The sequence below is a fragment of the Microcaecilia unicolor genome, chromosome 3, assembly GCF_901765095.1.
Source record: "Microcaecilia unicolor chromosome 3, aMicUni1.1, whole genome shotgun sequence".
In the NCBI taxonomy this organism is placed as follows: Eukaryota; Metazoa; Chordata; class Amphibia; order Gymnophiona; family Siphonopidae; genus Microcaecilia; species Microcaecilia unicolor.
The window spans coordinates 397441567-397462474 of NC_044033.1; the positions used below are offsets into that span (position 1 = coordinate 397441567).

At 43.7% G+C, this 20908-nt stretch overlaps 1 protein-coding gene across 1 annotated transcript in view; it reads left to right on the forward strand.

Annotated features, from left to right (window-relative positions):
- Positions 1 to 1946: 1946 nt before the first annotated feature.
- MCM3 (minichromosome maintenance complex component 3) overlaps positions 1947 to 20908 on the forward strand; it is an 85761-nt gene continuing 66799 nt past the window's right edge. Inside the window, exons 1-6 of the mRNA XM_030198734.1 lie at positions 1947 to 2205; positions 2653 to 2765; positions 5640 to 5848; positions 9080 to 9210; positions 15571 to 15809; positions 18065 to 18173. Coding sequence (XP_030054594.1) covers positions 2128 to 2205; positions 2653 to 2765; positions 5640 to 5848; positions 9080 to 9210; positions 15571 to 15809; positions 18065 to 18173 — 879 coding nt within the window. The 5' untranslated portion in view covers positions 1947 to 2127. The remainder of the gene's footprint in view (positions 2206 to 2652; positions 2766 to 5639; positions 5849 to 9079; positions 9211 to 15570; positions 15810 to 18064; positions 18174 to 20908) is intronic.

The window sequence follows — 20908 nt, forward strand, 5'->3', positions numbered from 1 at the left end:
AAAACAGTTCCTTTTTAGTCTGGGCATTCAGTGCAAGAGGGGTGGGTTGTCTCTCTCTCTCTCTTCTTGTGGGGCTTCTTCCCTCTCCGGATAAGCTTCTTCTTTACAGGCCAGACAGTCACACGGCCGGCTTTCTCCTCTCTGGACAGGCAAACACTCACACAAAGGGATGCACTGGGGGGACTTCTGGGATTCAGGGACCTCACCAAGCTGCTCTCTCTTCAGCTCTGCACTGCTCCCAACACACTCCAGACCCCCTTTCTCCTCCTCCTCCTCTGTTCCTGCCTGTTTTAGTGCTCCCTCCCCCCTTATAGGACTCACCAGGTTCCTCTCTTCATCTGGGGCTCGTCAGTGGATCCTTCTCTTCCAGCTTGCAGCTCTCTTCTTTCCAGAGAATGCCCTTCTTTGCCCCAGCTTGTACACTCCTGCCTGGATTCGATTTTCTTTTGCCCTCAGACCATGCTTGCAGCCTCCATTCTTTGTCTGGCTTGCCTTTCTTCTCCCCTCAGACCATGCTTTCAGCCACTTTCTTTGTCTGGGTTCAGACTTCCTCCCTCAGAGCATGCTTTCAGCCATCTCTTTTTTTGGGGGGGGAGGGGGGTTGCTTCTTGCCTTTCTTCTCCCCACCAGGCTGCCTTGCTTGATTCTTTAAAACTTTTTCTTTGTTCCACCCCCGTCCCCTGGATTGGCTTGAAATTCGCGCCAATCTAAGGGTCAGACTGCCTCCTGCCACCTCATTGGTCCAAATTTGTGCCCTTTAGCACATCCTGATGCCTATTGGCTGCCTTCCACACTGCCCATCCTCTAATTCCCAGCTTCCCTGGGGCCTCAGACAGCAAATCAGAAGCTTTGTAAGAAGCTCCACTGCCCATCCTCCCACAGATTCAACCTCAAAGGGGGGGGGGGGGGGGGGGGGGGGGGGGGGGGGAGGTAAAGGCTTCTTTTTTTTCTGTATTTACATAGCATAGCATAGTAACATAGTAGATGACGGCAGAAAAAGACCTGCACTGTCCATCTAGTCTGCTCACGATAAACTCATATGTGTATACCTTACCTTGATTTGTACCTGTCTTTTTCAGGGCACAGACCGTATAAGTCTGTGCAGCAGTATTTCCCGCCTCCCATCACCGGCTCTGGCACAACCCCATCCTAGCCTCTCAACCACCAACCCCCCCCCCCTCCCAATTTCAGCTAAGCTTCTGTGGATCCATTCCTTCTGCACAGGATTCCTTTATGCCTGTCCCACGCATGCTTGAATTCCGTTACTGTTTTCATCTCCACCACCTCCCGCGGGAGGGCATTCCAAGCATTCACCACCCTCTCCGTGAAGAAATACTTCCTGACATCTTTCCTGAGTCTGCCCCGCTTCAATCTCATTTCATGTCCTCTCGTTCTACCGCCTTCCCATCCCGCGATCTGCTTCTGCTTATTCTTCCCACCCGTCTCTAGTCGGGGAGAAATCTGCAAGCAGTCTTACCGGCAGCTATCAGTTTTTCCAAATAGTGTCCCATTCGTGGTAGTTTTAAAATGTTTTTCTATTCCAATGCAGGAGGGGGAGGGGTCAATATGCTGCTTTACCTAAGACCCACCAAAAATGTAATCCAGTGTCAACAGAAATCACAGCGTAACCAGTGCAATGCTGTTCGTTGTATTTAGAAGCTGCTATCAGTAACCACAATAAAATTGTTTTCCCGCGTTGCCGTTTAAGTACACAGCACACAACCCTCCACCCGTCGAGCTGCTGTACTTGAACGAACGAAGCGTGAAGAAAGAAACCGGTTAACCCCACCACGCCGGCGTACTAGATACTCTTCCTATTGGGTGGCTCTCTGAAGGCGCGATTCAGGGACAGCTCCGGCCGGCCAATCAGGAGCTAGGACGGCGAGCGACGGTGACCTTTGTTGGCGGGAAATTGTAAGAGTTTCGCGCTACTTCTGTGGGATTGGTATCGTGCTTTCCTCTAAGGCTTTACCTATCGGAGCGGGGAGATAGCGTGTTTGCCTCCGACATCCAGGTCTAGTGTATCCGGCACAGGGTTCAAGTGGCGAGCGGCGCGTGTCCTGCACAGCGTTCTTAGTATTTTTTTTAATCTCATTTGGGTGCGGAGTAGCAGAGAAAGGTCCGACCATGGCGGTTCCAGCTGTGTTAGATGACCGGGAGATGCGGGAAGCGCAAAGGGATTACTTGGATTTCTTGGACGATGAGGTAATTGGAGTTGATATATTTGTAGTAAACTGCATGGTAGGCGCGCATAGCCCATCAGTTGGGACCGGTCCGGGGCAAGCAAATTAGCAGGTAAGATCTAATTTCTCTTTGTCTCGGGTGAACTTAGATTGTTGTCTCTCTCTCAGGGCAAGGAAATGGCCTAACGTAACTGAGCATAAATTCACTTTGAGCTGCTACTGAAATGGTGTGAGAAAAATAAAAATCGACTTTTTTAAAATCGGGATGAATCTTGGGCTGTGTTTGTCATGTCCTTATACCATTATGCCTTCAGTGCTCTAGGTGCTTTTGAGCTACAGGGCCATGGGGAGACTCGGGGTTCAGACCGCACTGCAACTGCTGATGAAAATATTCTGTGTTGTACAGCAGTTGAATTTTAAAGGATGTTAATGTACCCTCCTAACAACAATGCAAATATTAATGTTGCAGGAAGATCAAGGGATATATCAGAGTAAAGTGCGGGACATGATCAGTGACAACCAGTACCGTGTCATTGTCAACATCAATGATCTTCGCAGGAAGAATGAAAAAAGAGCCAGCCAGTAAGTATATGGCTAGGGATTGAAGGGGCATTGTTGCTACCTAGGGAGGAGTATACTGTTTTATGGAAGACAGATCATTTGTCATAGATGCTGGTGGTAGAATTTTTATTTTTGTTACATTTGTACTCTGCGCTTTCCCACTCATGGCAGGCTCAATGCGGCTGGTTCTGATAAATCTTGGTGAGTGTGTTGCAGATATGTATGCACAGACAGGACATGGTCTCTCTCCCCATACCTGCATGAATTTTGTTTATTTGACATCAGTTGGGAACAGGCCTGGGGTACCCATCAGTGTCTTGAGACCCTCCAGTACAAGTAATTTGCTAACATGTAAAACTGAACTGAGCTTGCAAGTCTCCAGGTTTTTTTTTTTTTTTTTTTTTGGGGGGGGGGGGGGGGGGGACTGATTTAGCGCATCTTGCAAGTCAGCCAGACCTCACCAATCCAAATACTCCTCCCCCCACTTCAGTATGGTGGTTTTATATCAGCAAAAGACATTATAGTGCGTTCTCGCTATTTTGCGCAGCCACAGAGCGAATAGAGGTCACAATTTGGCATTTGGAGAAATGCAAATTTCAAAACAGCCTTCTTTGCTTTTACTTTTGCGTTTTTGGCATTTGCTTCTGTATATGGCCACAAAGGGTCCAGGGAGTGAGCTGCAAGCTACCAATTCTGTCCCGTGCAGGAACTTAAACCTGTATTTCCCATGGTATGGAGTAATTATTCATGTTCCTCAGTTTCGTGGAAACATAGTATAGCTGGAATCTAACCCTTATTTTCTTATATGACATTGTTTGGTATTCCTGGTTTGCGATTTTTATGACACAGCAGAAAAACAGAATAACAGTAGCCCTTGTAGACACACAAACCAAACAGTCAGAACAAGGGTGACAAAAGAGAGCAGCAGACGATGTCCGAATTAACGTCTTTATTATATCATCCAAGATTCAACACGAGTCATGTTTCAGCCTACAAAGGCCTTCCTCAGGAGTCTTTGTATGGATGTATGGTGTTATTAAGCTAAGCTTAATGTTATGCAGGTGATATTTGATATCTTGCACAGTCCACGCACACAAAGCACCACGCAGACCAAAAGGCGTTAATTCAGACATCATCTGCTGCTCTTTTGTCACCCTTGTTCTGACTGTTTGGTTTGCAATCTTTATGAACCATACCATCATGAATAGCGAGAATGCACTGTATTCATCTTTGCAAATCAGTATCTTTAGAAAGCTCCTGCATGGAATTTGAAAGGGAAGAACACCAGGGTGAATTTTTATGATCACAAATGGTTGTAATGAGATTAGATTTGCAGTTCAGAGGGGTCTCAGGTACAGATGGGTTACCTTTCTTTTGATCTTGAAGTCGTATCAATCTTGGTTACATCAGGTACAAACCCAGATTGAAAGCCCTTTGGGGACAAGGAAATTCCTACTATAGTCAAATGTGACATGCTTTGAGCTTCCAATGAAGACTTGAACTAACTCAAAGTAAAACTAAAAAAAAAAGATACAACTTTATAGTTGTGCATGAGTCTTTGGTGGGTAAGATCTGTCATAGCCCATTTCTCTAGGCTTCAGTGATCATCTTCTCTGGTTTGTAGACCTGGTTACAGCCCTTCATCTCCCATCACAAGACCTTAATCTCCTGTTTGATGGGTATAGAGTTCATGCTGAAGCCCTCTTCTTCCCTCAGAATTCACACATCCATAGTGCCAGCATTTGGCTTCAGCAATCTTACTGGGGACCCGGTGAGGATCTGTATCATAGCTGTCAGGAGGAAGGAGGGGTGTGGAGACAGGAAAAAAAAATCAGTTGTTTATTTACAGGCAGTGTATTACTTTTCTACAGTTTAGGTATTATGATTGTTTCATCAAAATGTAACTTGATAGAGTTTTGTGTATTGTATCATCACTGTTGGGACTTGGGGGTGGAGTGGGAAGATGACTCTTAATCCAGGTTTTAAACATTCCTTCCTTGAATATCATGCCCTTCACTATTTGATTAATGATATTCAAGGAAGGAATGTTTAAACCTGGATTCTCTCTCTAAACCTTTTTTTTTTTTTTGTAATCTGTCTCTTGTGGTTTGGCCAGTACTAGGCCTGTTCCAAGGCATAAGACTTGTTTCTGCACTAGAAGATTAATGTTGAATCTTCTCTACTTCCCCACTGAAACATCCATGAAGCTTGACAAAAGCCCACAAACTACTTAGTATATGGCAAATTGGTTTCCGGGATGGGGGCGGGTGGGTGGTAGTAGTGAAGGCTGGTATCTAGATACCTGCTGCTGAAACACCACTCTAATTTATTTATTTATTTTGGTTTGTTTTTTTGTTGGGAGTAAGATTTATTTATTTATTTTTATTACATTTGTACCCCGCGCTTTCCCACTCATGGCAGGCTCAATGCGGCTTACATGGGGCAATGGAGGGTTAAGTGACTTGCCCAGAGTCACAAGGAGCTGCCTGTGCCTGACGTGGAAATCGAACTCAGTTCCCCAGGACCAAAGTCCACCACCCTAACCACTAGGCCACTCCTCCACTCAGATGGGTTTGTCTAGTGTATTTTGACATTTTTCCAATGAGAATTATTTCCATACTGAATATAATTTGGTGGTCTTGCACTATCAGACAATGAGAGTGAGTCATGCTTCTTGGATAGTCTAGAGAAATGCATCCTGTGTTGTTACTGTGGAACACTGATAAAATTAGATAATGGGTGAACATTTTCTTGCACTGCTGATGCTGAGGACCTAGTTATATGTTAAGTGAATAGATAGTGGAACTGGGAAGAACAGGTTTGAGTGTTTGGGGATTGCTGGTGCTATCCATGCTGTGATATAGACACCTAGCTTTTGCATTTGTTCTATACCAGGCTTCTGAACAATGCCTTTGAGGAACTGGTCGCCTTCCAGCGGGCTCTGAAGGACTTTGTAGCTTCAATCGATGCCACTTATGCCAAACAATATGAGGAGTTCTATATTGGTCTGGAGGGCAGTTTTGGGGCGAAGCACGTCACCCCCCGTACCCTAACATCTCGCTTTCTCAGCTGCATTGTCTGTGTGGAGGGCATAGTCACAAAATGTAAGTGTGAATGGGGGGGGGGGGGGGGGCGGAGGGTCAGGATAACCCTGGGTAACTTGAGTTGTTGGAGGTACAAAGTTGTATACAAGCTTGTGTGGTACTGTAAATCTCTAGGGAGATATATAATTGAGAGAGGCATCCTTTAATTTTTCTGTTCAACATAAGTAAGAGGCCAAGGCTAATCAAAGTAGTTTTGGGGTATTTTTTTGGGGGGTAATAAAATTTTCTTTACATTAGCTTCCTAGTTCGTGATACAGATTTCTTGCCAGATTGACATTGATGAAATATGCTTTAAATTTGTATGTAAAAAAAAAAAAGTGTGTGTGTAGGGGGGATGGGACTCTTGGATCCACTGCTGCCCATGCTGTCTATCTCTGGGCATTTGGGGTCCCGTGCAGAAAGTCTTGTGGTAGAGCTCACACTCAACCACAACCCCCCCCCCCCCCACACACACACACACAAAAAAACTCTGCATGTTCAAATCAATGAGCTTGCAAATTACTGCTGTGTTAAAATCGCAGCACTAATCTGCAGCTCATTTGCTAAATGTGATTCTTCATCAGTGACTGAGTGGTAATTGGCTCAGATACTGACAGGAAGTGTAGTAGAGTGGGCAGATCACAAAAACACCAGCATCCAAGTGTATAGAAAACATAGATTATTACAAAGCCTGGAGTTAAATATCAAGACAGCCCAACGTGACCACATTTTGCCTATAAAAGCCTGGGTCAGGTGCAGTAACCAGAAAGGTTCACTCAAGCACACTTCACTCTAGAGCTAGCACAAGCACTGGCAAATTGCCATACAACTCCTTCTCCAGACCTCTGAGTGGAGTCAGGAAAGGACAGTGCAGCATGTAATGTGTTGCACATTATGCCCCATAACCGGCAAAGCCGGTCCCATCAGCCACCCAAGACTGTGGGAAGCTCGTTGAAATTGGCAGAGTTTGTCCTGCCTCTTGCCAAAAACAGGGAGAGTGGGAGACATGATATGGTTGGCAGAGCACATACCTCCATTTGCCAAAGATTGTGGGAACAGGTGGTCACTCCTATCAGCCACCAAAGACTGTAGACCCACACAATATAAAAGGAGCAGTGGCAGTGCAGGGTTGATAGTGCTACCAATATTTGTCCTTGTGGTTCACTGCCTCCATTTTTTCTATGGCATGTACATTTTGGTTGGGTGGAAGTGAAAATAGGATAGGAGAAGACAGGGCATAGATAAGCTACAACTATTAATCTTGCTGTCTTGTATTTCATAAAAATTTGAGAGAGGTGGTGAAAAGGTATAAAGTAGAGAATGACGCGGGGACGGGGGACAGAACTCGCGGGGACAGATCCCACGGTGGTGGGGATGGGGACAGAGCCCACAGGGATGGGGACAGGGGACCATCTTTGTCCCTGTGTCATTTTCTACTTTTGAAGCCTGTTAATGAACTGGACTGTTGTTTATGTTTAAATGATGCCTACAAAGATATTTTGATTTTTTGGAAAAACAAGCAAATATACTGGCTACAGCTAGCAAAATTTGCATGGGGGATCCAGTACATCTTCTAGGAAGACAACTTTATTCCAGGAAGTACTGTGGAAGACAGGAGAGCTAGATTGAATCCTGAGATTGTTGATGACTTCTTATTTATCCACAGATTAAAAAACACATAACAGTGCTTCATAGGGCATATTTTTCCCCTCCAGGGCATATAGAACATGTTGTAGTTTATACCCCTGGACATTTTAACAGTGTGAATTAGGATTCTGTGGTGTAGCTTTTTATATTTTAATAAAAAGATTTAAATATAAAATCATAAATGTTCAAGGCTTCTGCAGAAGACAGAGCCCACAGGGGCAGAACCTGCGGGGACGGGGTGGGGATGGAGACAGAACACGACGGGACAGGGACAAACTGTGTCCCCGTGTAATTATGTACTATAAAGTAGACGGGTGGGGATGGAGATAGAACCCATCGGGACGGGGACAAACTTTGTTCCCGTGTCATTCTCTAGTATAAAGTAGTCATGACTGTGCACTTTAGATATTTTGGACCAACTGTTTCTGGTTTGATTTATCTCTGCTCTCCAGTAAGCTGTATGGCCCAAAGATGATGTTGATGTCATTGTCAACATGAAGTGGCAACTAACCAACTTTCTTAAGTGATAGTACCTTCCAGGAGATCAAGTGCTTATTTTGAACAGAGTACACTTTAGATCAGCTGTTTCTGTTTTACAATTCTTCTCTACATGCCACACTTTCTATCACTCTATTGTGCTACAGAATGTTGCAGATCCTTGCCTCTGTTTTCTGCTGTTACTGACAGGAAGTGTGACTTTTTTTTTTGGTTTAAACTGTCAGCACCCCAACCTGGCTTTCTGCATGTCCCCTATCCCCCAACAGTTAAAATACCTGGTAGTTTATTGGGGCCCCTGATCTGCCCCACCCCCAACATCAGCATAAAAATCCTTGATAGTCTAGTGAAACCCATCCCTTCCCCCACCCTGACAAGCCCACTTTGGACTATAAAAACAACCTCCCTGGTGTCTAGTGGTGCCTGCAAGACCCCCTGTACCTGAAGGCAGGAGTGCCCACTCACCCCTTCCTCTGGTGCCACCATCTTCAAAATGGAGGTGCTCCGCCTCACACAGTTCATCCTTCGATGTACTGTGTGGGGCAAGTTTAGGATACATCATGCAGGGCAGGGCAGGGCGCCACAATTTTGAAGATGATGATGCTGGAGGCAGAAGTGAGTGAGTATTGCTTCTGCCTTCAGGTACAGGGAGGGAACTTGAAAAAGAGTGATGAGTTTCCATGTGGGTTAGTACCTGTGCTGAAACCCTTTCTGCATTCCTGTCCCATGGTAAATTTGGGTTAAACCTGCAGTAACATGTGGGAGGTTTTCTTCATGGGTCTATGTAGGGATCCTGCACTTCAGTTGGATCAGATCCTTGAGAGCAAGATTTCAGCATCCTGAAAAACACAAGGTTTTAGTGGAAACAAATTGTTCCAGTCAGAAGAACTTCTGTTTCATTATCCATTACAATTAGTATTTGCTGTGTTACTAGTCCTGGCTCTCTTTTTGAGTGGGAGAAAAAAGCCCTATGTGACGTTTCCTTAGCCTGCTTAGAAGCCCCCTACATTAGGTTTTCATGTTTTCCATTTTAATAGCATGGATGGTGCGGGTTTTGCTTGAGTTGTTTAACAAGGTTTTCTACTGATGTACTTTTCTTTGTTTCACTAGGCTCCCTGGTGCGACCTAAGGTTGTCCGCAGTGTCCATTATTGTCCTGCCACCCAGAAGACGATTGAACGGCGGTATACGGACATGACCAGCCTGGAAGCCTTCCCCTCTACTGCTGTCTATCCTACTAAGGTGAGCCAGGGTCCTGCATTGAGACGCCAAGACCCTAACGAGTTCTAGCCCAAGGGTGTATCTCCAGTTCCTGAGTAGTAGGTAGCAAATGCATTCTGTCCTGTTCAACCCTTTCGTCTTTCTGCTCTTTTTGCCTTAAGTATGAGTTATATATCGCCCCAGCCTATTTCTAACAGTAAATGGGAAAGAATCTAGTAGCTGGGATGGAAACTTCCTTAAGAGCTGACCCTTAGCCCATCCTCTAATTAGTTACACAAGGTACATGCATTGCCTGTCAGTAGAAATGGAGGTCTGACTGTATCATCTCTGTAACGTGTAACTTTAGGGATATGTTCCTCCACCAGAGGAATTCTCTAGTGTCACGTTTTTGAGAGCTGTAGCTAAAGGCATTCCATTTGGTTTGGAGGTAGAAGACAAGCCCATGGCTGAGATTTTGGATGTCCTTGACCATGAGGATCACCCTAAGGAGGTCATGATGGTACCGTGTACAGCATCCTGTGGCAGGCGCAGATGAAGAATTGGAAGGCTCCTCTATGTGCATTCAACTCTACAGAAGAGGGCCTATGTATTGTCAGAAGGCTACCGGATTCAAGAAGCAACAGCTTCCACGCTACTCTATAATAGTTGAATCTGCTCTCAAAAGGGCTAAGAGTTCTAGGACCCTTGCATCGGCACCCCTGAGGTGAAAAGTTAAGACCTTAGAATCTTTTGGGAGAAAGGTTTACCAGGCCTTTTATGCTAGTGTCCCACATAACAGTCCTACTGGCTCTACATAAGCATTACTTGTGGAACTCTGTGCACAGTGTGGCAGAATTCTATGTATTAGTAGCCAAGCAGGGGGAGTGTCAAAGTGAGCACTGGGTATGGGCAACCTATGATACTTTTGATGTGGCATCCTGGTTTTCCGCATTAGGTATTGACATGCACAGACTCCCCCTCGTTGTGTTTCAGACCTATAACCAGCAGTTCAAGAAAAACTTGCAGACATCTTTTGCTGAAGTGACACAACCTTTCTGGGAACAAAGTGGAAAAAGTTGCGGACCTCATCAAGAAAAGAACCAGTACCATGAAATCCCAATCTCAACCCATTCCTGCGGCCTCCACTTCTCAGAGGTTTTCAGGTGTGAACCAAAGGAGATCCTACTACTCTTTAGGCATAGGTATGTTCCTCTGGTCTGGCCGTCTCAGCAGTCCCAGGGGACCTGCTCCAGACCTAGGCAGCAGAAGACACAACCAACTTCCCATTCAAAGCAAGGGACAAGCTTTTGACTGGCTCCAAGAGAGCACAGCCACAATAAGTGACTCTCCTGGACTACCAGGGGGAGGCTAAACTTTGTTTTTTTTTTCTTCCATACAAGATGGCCTCTTATAATCTCTGACTGGTGGTGGTGGGGGTACAGCTTAAATTGGTGACAAGTTCCTCCAAATTTCCCACCAGAAGCATCAAATTTCAGTTCACTGCACCTAGCATACTTGCAGGGGAATTGTCTTACCCACTAAGGAAAGACCAATTATTATTTTTTTTATTTTTTTGATGCTATAGGAATTAAATCTTGTCAAGCAGCTTTGCTTACTCTCAAGGTTGTAGCACATCAACTACAAATACTACACTATCAACATTTCTTCCTCCAGCTGTTGGAGGAAACAGCTCCATCAGGGTAAGATCTGTCTAACACATACGTCTCCCTTGGATTTCTACTCCCTAAATGCATCACTTTGCATTTCTTCGCACTGAATTTTAATTGCCAAACATTAGACCATTCTTCTAGCTTCTGCAGATCTTTTTTCATGTTTTCCACTCCCTCCGGGGTGTCCACTCTATTACAAATCTTGGTATCATCTGCAAAAAGGCAAACTTTTACCTTCTAAACCTTCAGCAATGTCACTCACAAATATACTGAACAGAATCAACCCCAGTACCGATCCCTGAGGCACTCCACTACTCACCTATTCAAAAAGGCATACCCTACTGACCCAACATAAATGCCTAAACTATGCAACACAACAGAACCGAGGCTTAGATTAAACACAAATAACTCTTCCTCTCCATGAAACCATACTTCATAATGGACACAAAATCATCTGTCACATATTGAACTTTATTCTACCATGACATCACATGTATTTGTTCATACCGGAACTGGTGAATGCCATTACGGATCCATGTAAGCCACATTGAGCCTGCAAATAGGTGGGAAAATGTGGGATACGAATGAAACAAATAAATGAATGTTGGGTCCTATCTTCAGCCTGTCAAGTTTATTCAAGAGCCTCCTGTGGGGAACCGTGTCAAAAGCTTTGCTGAAGTCTAAGTAGATTACATCTATAGCATGTCCTTGATTCAATTCTCTGGTCACCCTGTCAAAGAATTCAATGAGATTCTTTTGGCATGATTTACCTTTGGTAAAACCATGTTGTCTCGGATCCTGCAACTTATTAGCTCCCATGAAATTAACTATCCTTTCCTTCAGCATCGCTTCTATTACTTTTCCAGTAACCGAAGTGAGGCTTACCGGCCTGTAGTTTCCAGTTTCTTCCCTATCACCACTTTTGTGAAAACCTAATTGAAAATAATATGCTTTCAAGTACCTTGAACCTTTTGAAATTCTCCTCAGCTCTAATATATTAAAGCAGCCCATTCCACGAGGAAGGGACTAGCCAAAAAAAACCCCTTTCACAGGTAACTTCCCAGTGAACCTTAGATAAAGGTGGAAGCACTAAAATATTGCAATGAGTGTATTGTTCTGCTTAGATTATAGGGAATTGCCAGAGAACTTTAGTAGTCTGGTTGACACAAATAAAAAGTTCTATGCGCTACTCAAAGTTTTAAAATTAATCCTGTATTTTATTGGAAGTCAATGATATTGCAAAAATAATGGTGTAATATGGTCAAACTTAAGTGAATTCCCTAAAAGTCTAAGCGCTGAATTTTGCAGTGTTTGCAATCGCTTTATATTGCTACTGGAGATCCTTCATATAATACATTACCATAATCTAATCTAGATATAAACAACGCATGGATACGAGTATGTAAAACATTTTCTTACAGAAGGTATTTAACTGACCTTATTTGCCTTAATTTACTAAAATCCTTTTTGACTGAAACTGATATTTGATCATTAAAAGTCAAACTTGTAATCTATTATTACACCCTAAGTATTTAAAACTATCCATAACTGAAGAAGGCTTGCCAAAAAGAATAGGTTTGAAAGTAGGTTGCTCTAAGTGGCCTGATATCCAGCAAGTAGTGGTTGTAAGTTCAGTGCCAGGTGATTTTCCTTCAACCAACTTGAAACTGTTTAATAATCCTGAAGCACAGAAAGATCAAGCATCATGGGAGAAACTTTCATAAAAACTAAAATATCAGTGTAACAGTAAACTCTTAAACCAAAACTCAGAATTAAAGTACACAACAGTCTCTCCCTCAGTGAAATTTCTCTGCCCTGGAAGAAGGCCTTAACCTGTCCAATTTTGAAGAGTTAGCTTGTCGAATTACAGACCTATCTCTAATCCCCCCTGTTCCTGTCCAAACTTTTGAAGAAAGTGGTCTTCATCCTGTTGATTGAACATGTTGAGGTTTTCATCCTTGCGAGTCCGGGTTCCGGTCAGGGCGTTCTATGGAACCATTCTGGCCTCTCATTTTAATGATCTCCATTCAGCCTTGGACAAGCATAATGATGTCTCCTTGGACCTCATGGCAGCATTTGACCTTGTTAGCCACTCCACCCTCCTTGCTAGGCTTTTCTCCATTGGTCTTTCGGGATCTGTCCTTCAATGGTTCTCTTTCTTCCTGTCTGGCTATTCCTTTCAGGTTTCCCTTCCATCCTCATATTCCCCATCTTATCCTTTGCACTGTGGTATCCCCCAGAGTTTTGTCCTTTCCCCTTGTTTTGTTGGCATCCTTGCTTCAAGAGTTTCAAATGCAGTTCTGTATATATGCTGATGACATTCTCCTGGTCTCGCCACAGGATCCCCTTAATCATGATCTGACCAGTGTTTGGACACTACTGATCTTAGGCTATTCTCCAACCGCATGATCTCAAACCCTGAGAAACCTGTGGCACTTTGGTTCTCAGTTTGCCGTCCTCACCCCTCCCTTGTGCGTACCCTTGGCAGCTCCCAGATGACCCTTGTGGAGTCCATGAGATACCTTGGTGTTTTTATTGGACTCTCAACTCTACTTTTCTCCCCAGGTCTCCTCAGTTGTTCAGTCTTGTATTATCTGTTTGCACCACATTTGTGCACATCAGTCATATGTTGACCAGGATACCTGAGCTATGCTCCTTTATAGGCTTGTGGCTTTGCAGCTGGACTACTGTAATGTTATTTACGTGGGTCTTCCAAATTACCAGCTCAAGTGCCTTCAGTCTGTGCAGAATACATCCATTCGCCTACTCACACGCACTGGTCGTTATGAACACTACTACTACTATTAATCATTTCTATAGCGCTACGACATATGCAGTGCTGTACACTTGAACATCAAGAGACAGTCCCTACTCGACAGAGCTTACAATCTAATTAGGACAGACAAACAGGACAAGGGATAAGGGAATGATAAAACATGGGTACTGAACAAATGAGTAAGGGTTAGGAGTTAAAAGCAGCATCAAAATGGTGGGTTTTTAGCCTAGATTTGAAGATGGCCAGAGATGGAGCTTGATGTACCGGCTCAGGAAGTCTATTCCAGGCATATGGTGCAGCAAGATAAAAGGAATGGAGTCTGGAGTTACCCCCCTCTGTTGATCCAACATCACTGTGTCTCCATTCCTCCGTGTACCTGCTTTAAGGTCCTCACACTGGCTCATAAGGCTGTTTTCTTGGTGATGCTTTATCTCGCTTCACTTATTATGCCTTGTCATCCTGCCTGCACTCTTTGTACGTCATTTAATTTTTTAGGGTGTCCCCCTCTTCCCCCACACACTTTCTTCATCCTATTTAGCAGTTACTTGGTGCTAGACTTTCTTCTGTCTGTTCCCTTCGTTGTGGAATTCACTTTCGTCGGAGCTTAAGTTGGAACGTTCCTACCCACGCTTTAAGGCCTTGTTTGAAGACTAAGTTTTCCAAGAGGTCTTTAGGTGAGGCACTTGGGAAATGTTGGCAGAATGGTATGCTCACAGGCTAGTTCTGTGTCTGCCTTTTATTTCTTTTTTTTCTCTGTCCTTGAGTTTTGTAATTCTCTTCTTCCTTATCTTACGAGTGATTCTTTGTCATTGTACATTGCTTTGATTCCACTCCTGAAAGGCAGTATATCAAGTCCAAAAATAAACATACACTAACAATCCTGGGTTACCAGCAGCTAAACACACATCTCGGCTTGGATTGCCGATTTATATAGTCCTCTGCTACACCCACTTGGGTCTCCAACTCCTTTCAAAGATATCTGCTCATAGTCTTAGAACTACAGCAACTTCTGTAGCCAACATCCATTGAAGACATCTGCAAGGCTGCTACTTGGTTCTCTCATTTATTTCATTTCATTTATTTAGATTTTGCTCACACCTTTTTCAGTAGTAGCTCAAGGTGAGTTACATTCAGGTACACTGGATATTTCTCTGTCTCAGGAGGGCTCACAATCTAAATTTGTACCTGAGGCAATGGAGGATTAAGTGACTTGCCCAAGATCACAAGGAGCAGCAGCAGGATTTGAACCAGCCACCTCTGGATTGCAAGACCGGTGCTCTAACCAATAGGCCACTCCTCCACTCTGCACATTTACAAAATACTACTGATTAGATTCCCCACAAGCATGACCTAGCCTTTGGACAGGCTGTGCTCCGCAATCTATTCACCTACTAACTTCCAACCACCTTTAATCATGGGGTTGCCACAGATAAAGGAATAAATGGGTGGCCCTCTGCTAAGGAATCGCTATACAGTTTGCCAGTATTTCCCTCTGCTTTTCTGCAGAGAAAGTGAAGTCTGTTACCTTTTAATTGGGGCTCTCTCTAAACAGCAGGGAAATGCAGCTACACTTAAACACCCACATTCTTTCTTAGTACGTCCTGCTGAACTAGAGGAAAAGAATGATGGAGAGGAAGGAATCTCAGCCAGAGTGGGAATACCTGTTCATGCTCAGGAGAAGTCTGTTGTTATGGGCTGGGGGAGAACTAGCTGTATTTTCTTGCTGTTACACGTAAGCAACTTAGCTAGAGAGGTCTCGTCTACACAGCATGTCACTCCATTCACAACAGTCAAAGCTCTAAACCCTCATTGAGCAAAGGTTATAGCATGTTTTTATATTGCACCCTTGTTGTGGTTATGAATTGAGGGATTCTTAAGTTGCTTTGTCAATGGGTGAACTTCATCTCACCATCATCCAGTAGGAAGCTGAACAAATATTCTTTGCTACCTCTGCAGGATGAAGAGAACAACCCCCTGGAGACAGAGTTTGGCTTGTCATCTTACAAGGATCACCAAACCATCACCATTCAAGAGATGCCAGAGAAGGCACCAGCCGGACAGCTGCCGCGCTCTGTGGACATCATTCTGGATGATGACCTTGTGGATAAGGTGAAACCAGGGGATCGAGTGCAAGTGATTGGGACGTATCGCTGTTTGCCTGGGAAGAAAGGAGGCTACACTTCAGGAACATTCAGGTAAGAACATAAGAATAGCCATACTGGGTCAGATCAATGGTTCATCTAGCCCAGTATCTTGCTTCCAATAGTGGCCAATCCAGGTCACAAGTACCTGGCAGAAACTCAGTTATTAGCAACATTCCAAGCTACCAATCCTGAGGTAAGCAGTGACTTCCCCCATGTCCATCTCAGTAACAGTCTATGGACTTTTCCTCCAGGAACTTGTCCAAACAACCCAGGTACACTAATCACTATTACCACATCTTCTGGCTGCGAGTTCCAGAGCTTAACTGTTCTTTGAGTGAAAAAAATATTCCTCCTGTTTGTTTTAAAAGTATTTCCATGTAAATTCATTGAGTGTCCCCCTAGTCTTTGTTTTTCTTGAAAGAATGAGCAATCGATTCACTTTTACCCATTTTACAGTACTCAGGATTTTATAGACCTCAGTCATATCCCCCCTCAGCTGTCTTTCTTCTAAGCTGAATAGCCCTAACCTCTTTAGCCTTTCCTCATATGGGAGGAGTTCCATCCCTTTTTATCATTTTGGTTGCTCTCTTTTGAACCTTTTCTAATTCCGCTGTATCTTTTTTGAGACATGGCGACCAGATTTGAATGCAGTACTCAAGGTGAGGTCGCACCATGGAGCGATGGAGGCATAATATTCTTCGTCTTACTTTGCATCCCTTTCCTAATAATTCCAAGCATCCTGTTTGCTTTTTTGGCTACTGCCGCTCAATGGGCAGAAGATTTCAGCATATTGTCTACAATGACACGTAGATCTCTTTCTTGAGTGCGGACTCCTAAGGTAACTATGATTCGGATTATTCTTCCCAATGTGCATCACTTTGCATTTGCCCGCATTAAATTTCATTTGCCATTTGGATGCTCAGACTTCCAGTTTCCTAAGGTCTTCCTGCAAATCTTCACAATCTGCATGTGTGTTGACAATTTGAATAGTTTTCTCATTTGCAAATTTAATCACCTCATTTGTCATTCCGATTTCCAGATCATTTATAAATGTGTTAAATAACACCGGTCACAGTACAGATCCCTGCGGTACTCCACTATTCACCCTCCTCCATTGAGAAAAATGGCTATTTAACCCTACCCTCAACAAACCAATTCCTAGTCCACAGAATGACATTACCTCCTATCCCATGAGTACCTATGGGTGACAAAAGTGGTGGTCTTTGTCAACAGTGCTGTGTGGATAAGTACTCGCTGCTTTCTTAAAGTTTTATGTGATTTTTAATTATGGACACTGATGTTTGAGTTTGACAAAATTGAGGGCAGGGGATCTAGAATGATTTGAGGGTTTGGACACACTGTCAATCCCAAATTCATTTCACTGTCTACCTTTGTGAAGTATTGAAAAGAAAATTTAATTTTTAAAAATTAAGAATTAAAAATTAGACCTGTTCATACAACAGTATGTTTTTCCCATTTTTTTTTTTTTGTGATTTGTGTTTAGGTGGGGGTGGGAGCATTTTTACCTCTTTGATATTAGTGAATGTTTTCCTTTAGTCCTACTAGTCCAGAAGCTCTTATCTGTGCTCTCCTCTGTTCAGGTTGCTTAAGTCATTATTTTCTTGATGCTTCGCTGATGTCCTCCATTTTAGGCATCTCATGAGTTGGTGAAAGATCTTTGTCAGTGGAGCACGTGCTATGTTCTTGGCACAAATTTTGGCTTGGTGGCGTTTTGCCTAAACTTCACTTTTCTGCTACCAGCAGTATAAATGGGAGAAACATTGCTTGGCTAGTTGAAATACTGAACATTCAGTGGTTATACAAGACCATAATGGGGCAAATCGCATGGAACTACTTCCTTTTTCTGTCTCCATCTGCTGGTCAGCAGACACAGCATTCCAACTTGTCTAGACCGGTCATCTGCTGGTCAGCGGACACAGCATTCCAACTTGTCTAGACCGGTCATCTGCTGGTCAGCGGACACAGCATTCCAACTTGTCTAGACCGGTCATCTGCTGGTCAGAGGACACAGCATTCCAACTTGTCTGGACCGGTCTGGTAGGACTAAAGGAAAGAAAATTATCAGGTAAGACACAGTTTCTTTCTTGCCCGTCCTTAGTCTGACAGTATCTTGGGTGTCTCACTTGTTCTTCAAGAGTCAACCTGTGTTAGTTTGTGTGTATTTAAAGTATTTATACACGGTCAAAGTGCTGCCCTTACTACCACCACCCCCTACCTTCTGTGTTGTGAGGAAGTTTGGTGCTTGATATATGAGGGTAATAATGGCTGTTTGCACCATTTCTTAGGACCATCATGATTGCCTGTAATGTGAACCAGCTAAACAAGGAAGCACAACCGTGCTTTTCTGCTGATGATGTGTCCAAAATCAAGAGATTCAGCAACAGCCGCTCCAAGGTATGAGAGATGTTCTCCAAATGCTAGTGAATGTATAACTTGCCGATCTGTCAATTTTTATAGCTGCTATATGTATAATATTAAACAGAAAATCCGTTTAATTGGTAGGCTGAGAAAATTACCAGGAGAGCAGTGATAGTCAGTTGCTATCCAAATGAGCTATACCAGTGGTGTCAAACTGCAGTCCTGGAGGGCGGCTAACTAGCCTGGTTTTCAATGAATATGCAATTCTTAACATTCATGCCAGGCCAGCTCAGATGAGTGGATTATGTCCCCCCCCCCCCCTTCCAACAGATGGAGTCAGGTCAGGGCTGACTTCACTCCCCTTTAAAAGGGGCTAGTACTGCCTTCAGCTCCTCAGTATTTCTCTGGCTTCAGCGGATGGTGCTCTTTGCCTGGTGCAGCATCTATATGTAGGCAGAATAGGCTGCTTATAGGAAAACAGTAGGCCCAGATTCCCAGTGGAGCATAAACATAGTTCAGGGGATACTGTGGGCAATAGTCCTTTTGAGCCTAATTTCCCTTCCCCTGGAAACAGACTAGAGAGCTAGGATTTGCAGAGGGTGCCTAAACTTAGTGGTGCCAAGTCCCTTCTCGTCCCCCTCCCCCTGATCCTTCAGGAAATTTATAGCTGCAGTGCCTGCACTTCTGTACTCTTGGAAGGGGACCTGAGTGCTGGCCAGTAAGTTTTCAGAAGAGTAAGGGGAAAAAAATGCCTCCAGTACAGCTTTTCCCCAGAATGCCTACTGGTCTCCTGTGGTGCTTTGTCTGTCAGTGTCTGAAGCGATTACAGTCCCCTTTCCTTTCTCTCTACTTGTTTCCAGTTTGTCTGGAGGAAAAGGTGATGTGCTTCAGGTAAGTCATGGCAGTTTAGTATGTCAGCCAGTGCATTTGGCTTGGCTGAGCAGGTGGGTGGGTTCTCTATCTCCACTGGATGGGTGATCTATCTATCTCATTGGTTAAAAGTTATCTAATACAAACTTCAATATATCCATTAATCTTCATAATATCTGAAGGCAAAGTATTCCATATCAGTGGGTATTGATAATGTAAGGAAGAGGTTAACTGTTAAAATGTGCCAAATTTGCAAAACTTTTGGGTAAGGAGGTATAGAGGCTCATTTTCAAAGCACTTAGCCTCCCAAAGTTCCATAGAAACCTATGGAACTTTGGGAGGCTAAGTGCTTTGAAAATGAGCCTCATAGTAACCCACTAAACCAAAATTGGGCATGAAGAACCACAGTGTATCAGGTAAAGCACCACCAGGCACAAAATGTTGTTCAATTTGTACAAAGGGCTTGGGTGTAGTGGTAACTCTGTAGTGCCTAAGATGCCTAATCTGAGAAGCCAAATAGCAATTTTTTTAAATCAGGTACCCCAAACCATCTAACTATTTATGCTTCAGTAGTATGGTCTTCACTACCCTTGGATGTTTGTTCTGCCAGATAAAACTGTGTAAAAGCCTTTGCCAATAATCCGGTGTAGAAAATGGAATCCTGTGTGTGAGAGAGAAGAATCTTGGGATTCCCCCCTCAAAAAAAAAAAATTCCAATTCTGGAAGTCAGCTTTCACTTTGTTTGCAAGTGGATTATAATTACAAGAATACACCTTGTCTAGATCTGCAGGTACCATGGTTCCTAGATAATTTATTTTATAAGATACCCCTCCTCTCCACCTCAGAAAGTGTTATTCATTGCCTTATTTCTAAATTTACTTTGAAGCCAGACACTTTTCCATAAGCTTGCATCTCATTCATCTCTATTGGCAAAGAGAAGCAAGGTCTAGTAATAGACAAGATAATGTCTGTGAATAGGGAAATCTTCTGGGAAATCTGCACAATCTCTATTCCTGCAAAATTCCCATTAGATCTCACCATCTGAGCAAATCTATATATATAAAAGGCAAGACCAACGTTCTATGAAGCCTCCAGCCTGAAGTGTGAAGCGCCAGAGATATCCGGTTTCCCCATGAGTGAAGGAAAGCAGCACAGCATGAAATCCCTCTCTCTGTAAACAGTGAAGGACTCAGAGGGGGAGGGGAGAAAGATGCCCTCACTCTCTCTGTAACACAGAACAGCAGGAAACTTAACACTGAAGGACTGGACTCCAAGGGGGGAGGGGGAGGGAGAGAGGCCAGAGGGCAGGGACACACACTACATGCACACTCTGAAGAAAACCTTGCTAGCCCCCCGTTTCATTTGCATCAGAAACGGGGCTTTTTTTACTAGTGGTTCCATAACAAGGGCAAATAGCAGGGGAGAAAGGGGGCAGCCCTGCAGTGTACCCCTCCCCATGGAAAAATTCAGAGTGTAACTTTCCATTGATCTTGTACATGCCTGGAGATCTGTATATACCAACAGAGCCATCTTCATGTTGTTTAAATACGTGGGCTGGACTTAATAATTTCTTGAGGGTGGAATTACAGTATTGCAGTACCCTTAGTCTTTTTTTTTTTCCTTCCTTATTAGAACTTAAATAAACATTAGAGTAAGCCATCAAATAAACTTCAGTAGTCTGCATTAAAAGCTGCTCCAAAAGCAAAATTTTACAGAGAGAAGACTGACATCAGAGATGAGAACCCCGGAGCTCTAGCCAATTGCTGCCATCCTGACCGCTGATATCACTTTCTCCTTCATTGCTAATACTTAATGGAGGGTCCTGTCAGTGGAAAGGGGTCCTTCATAGTTTGTTAGTAGTCTGACAGGAATATCTGGGATTAGGGAGTTCATTCTCCTCT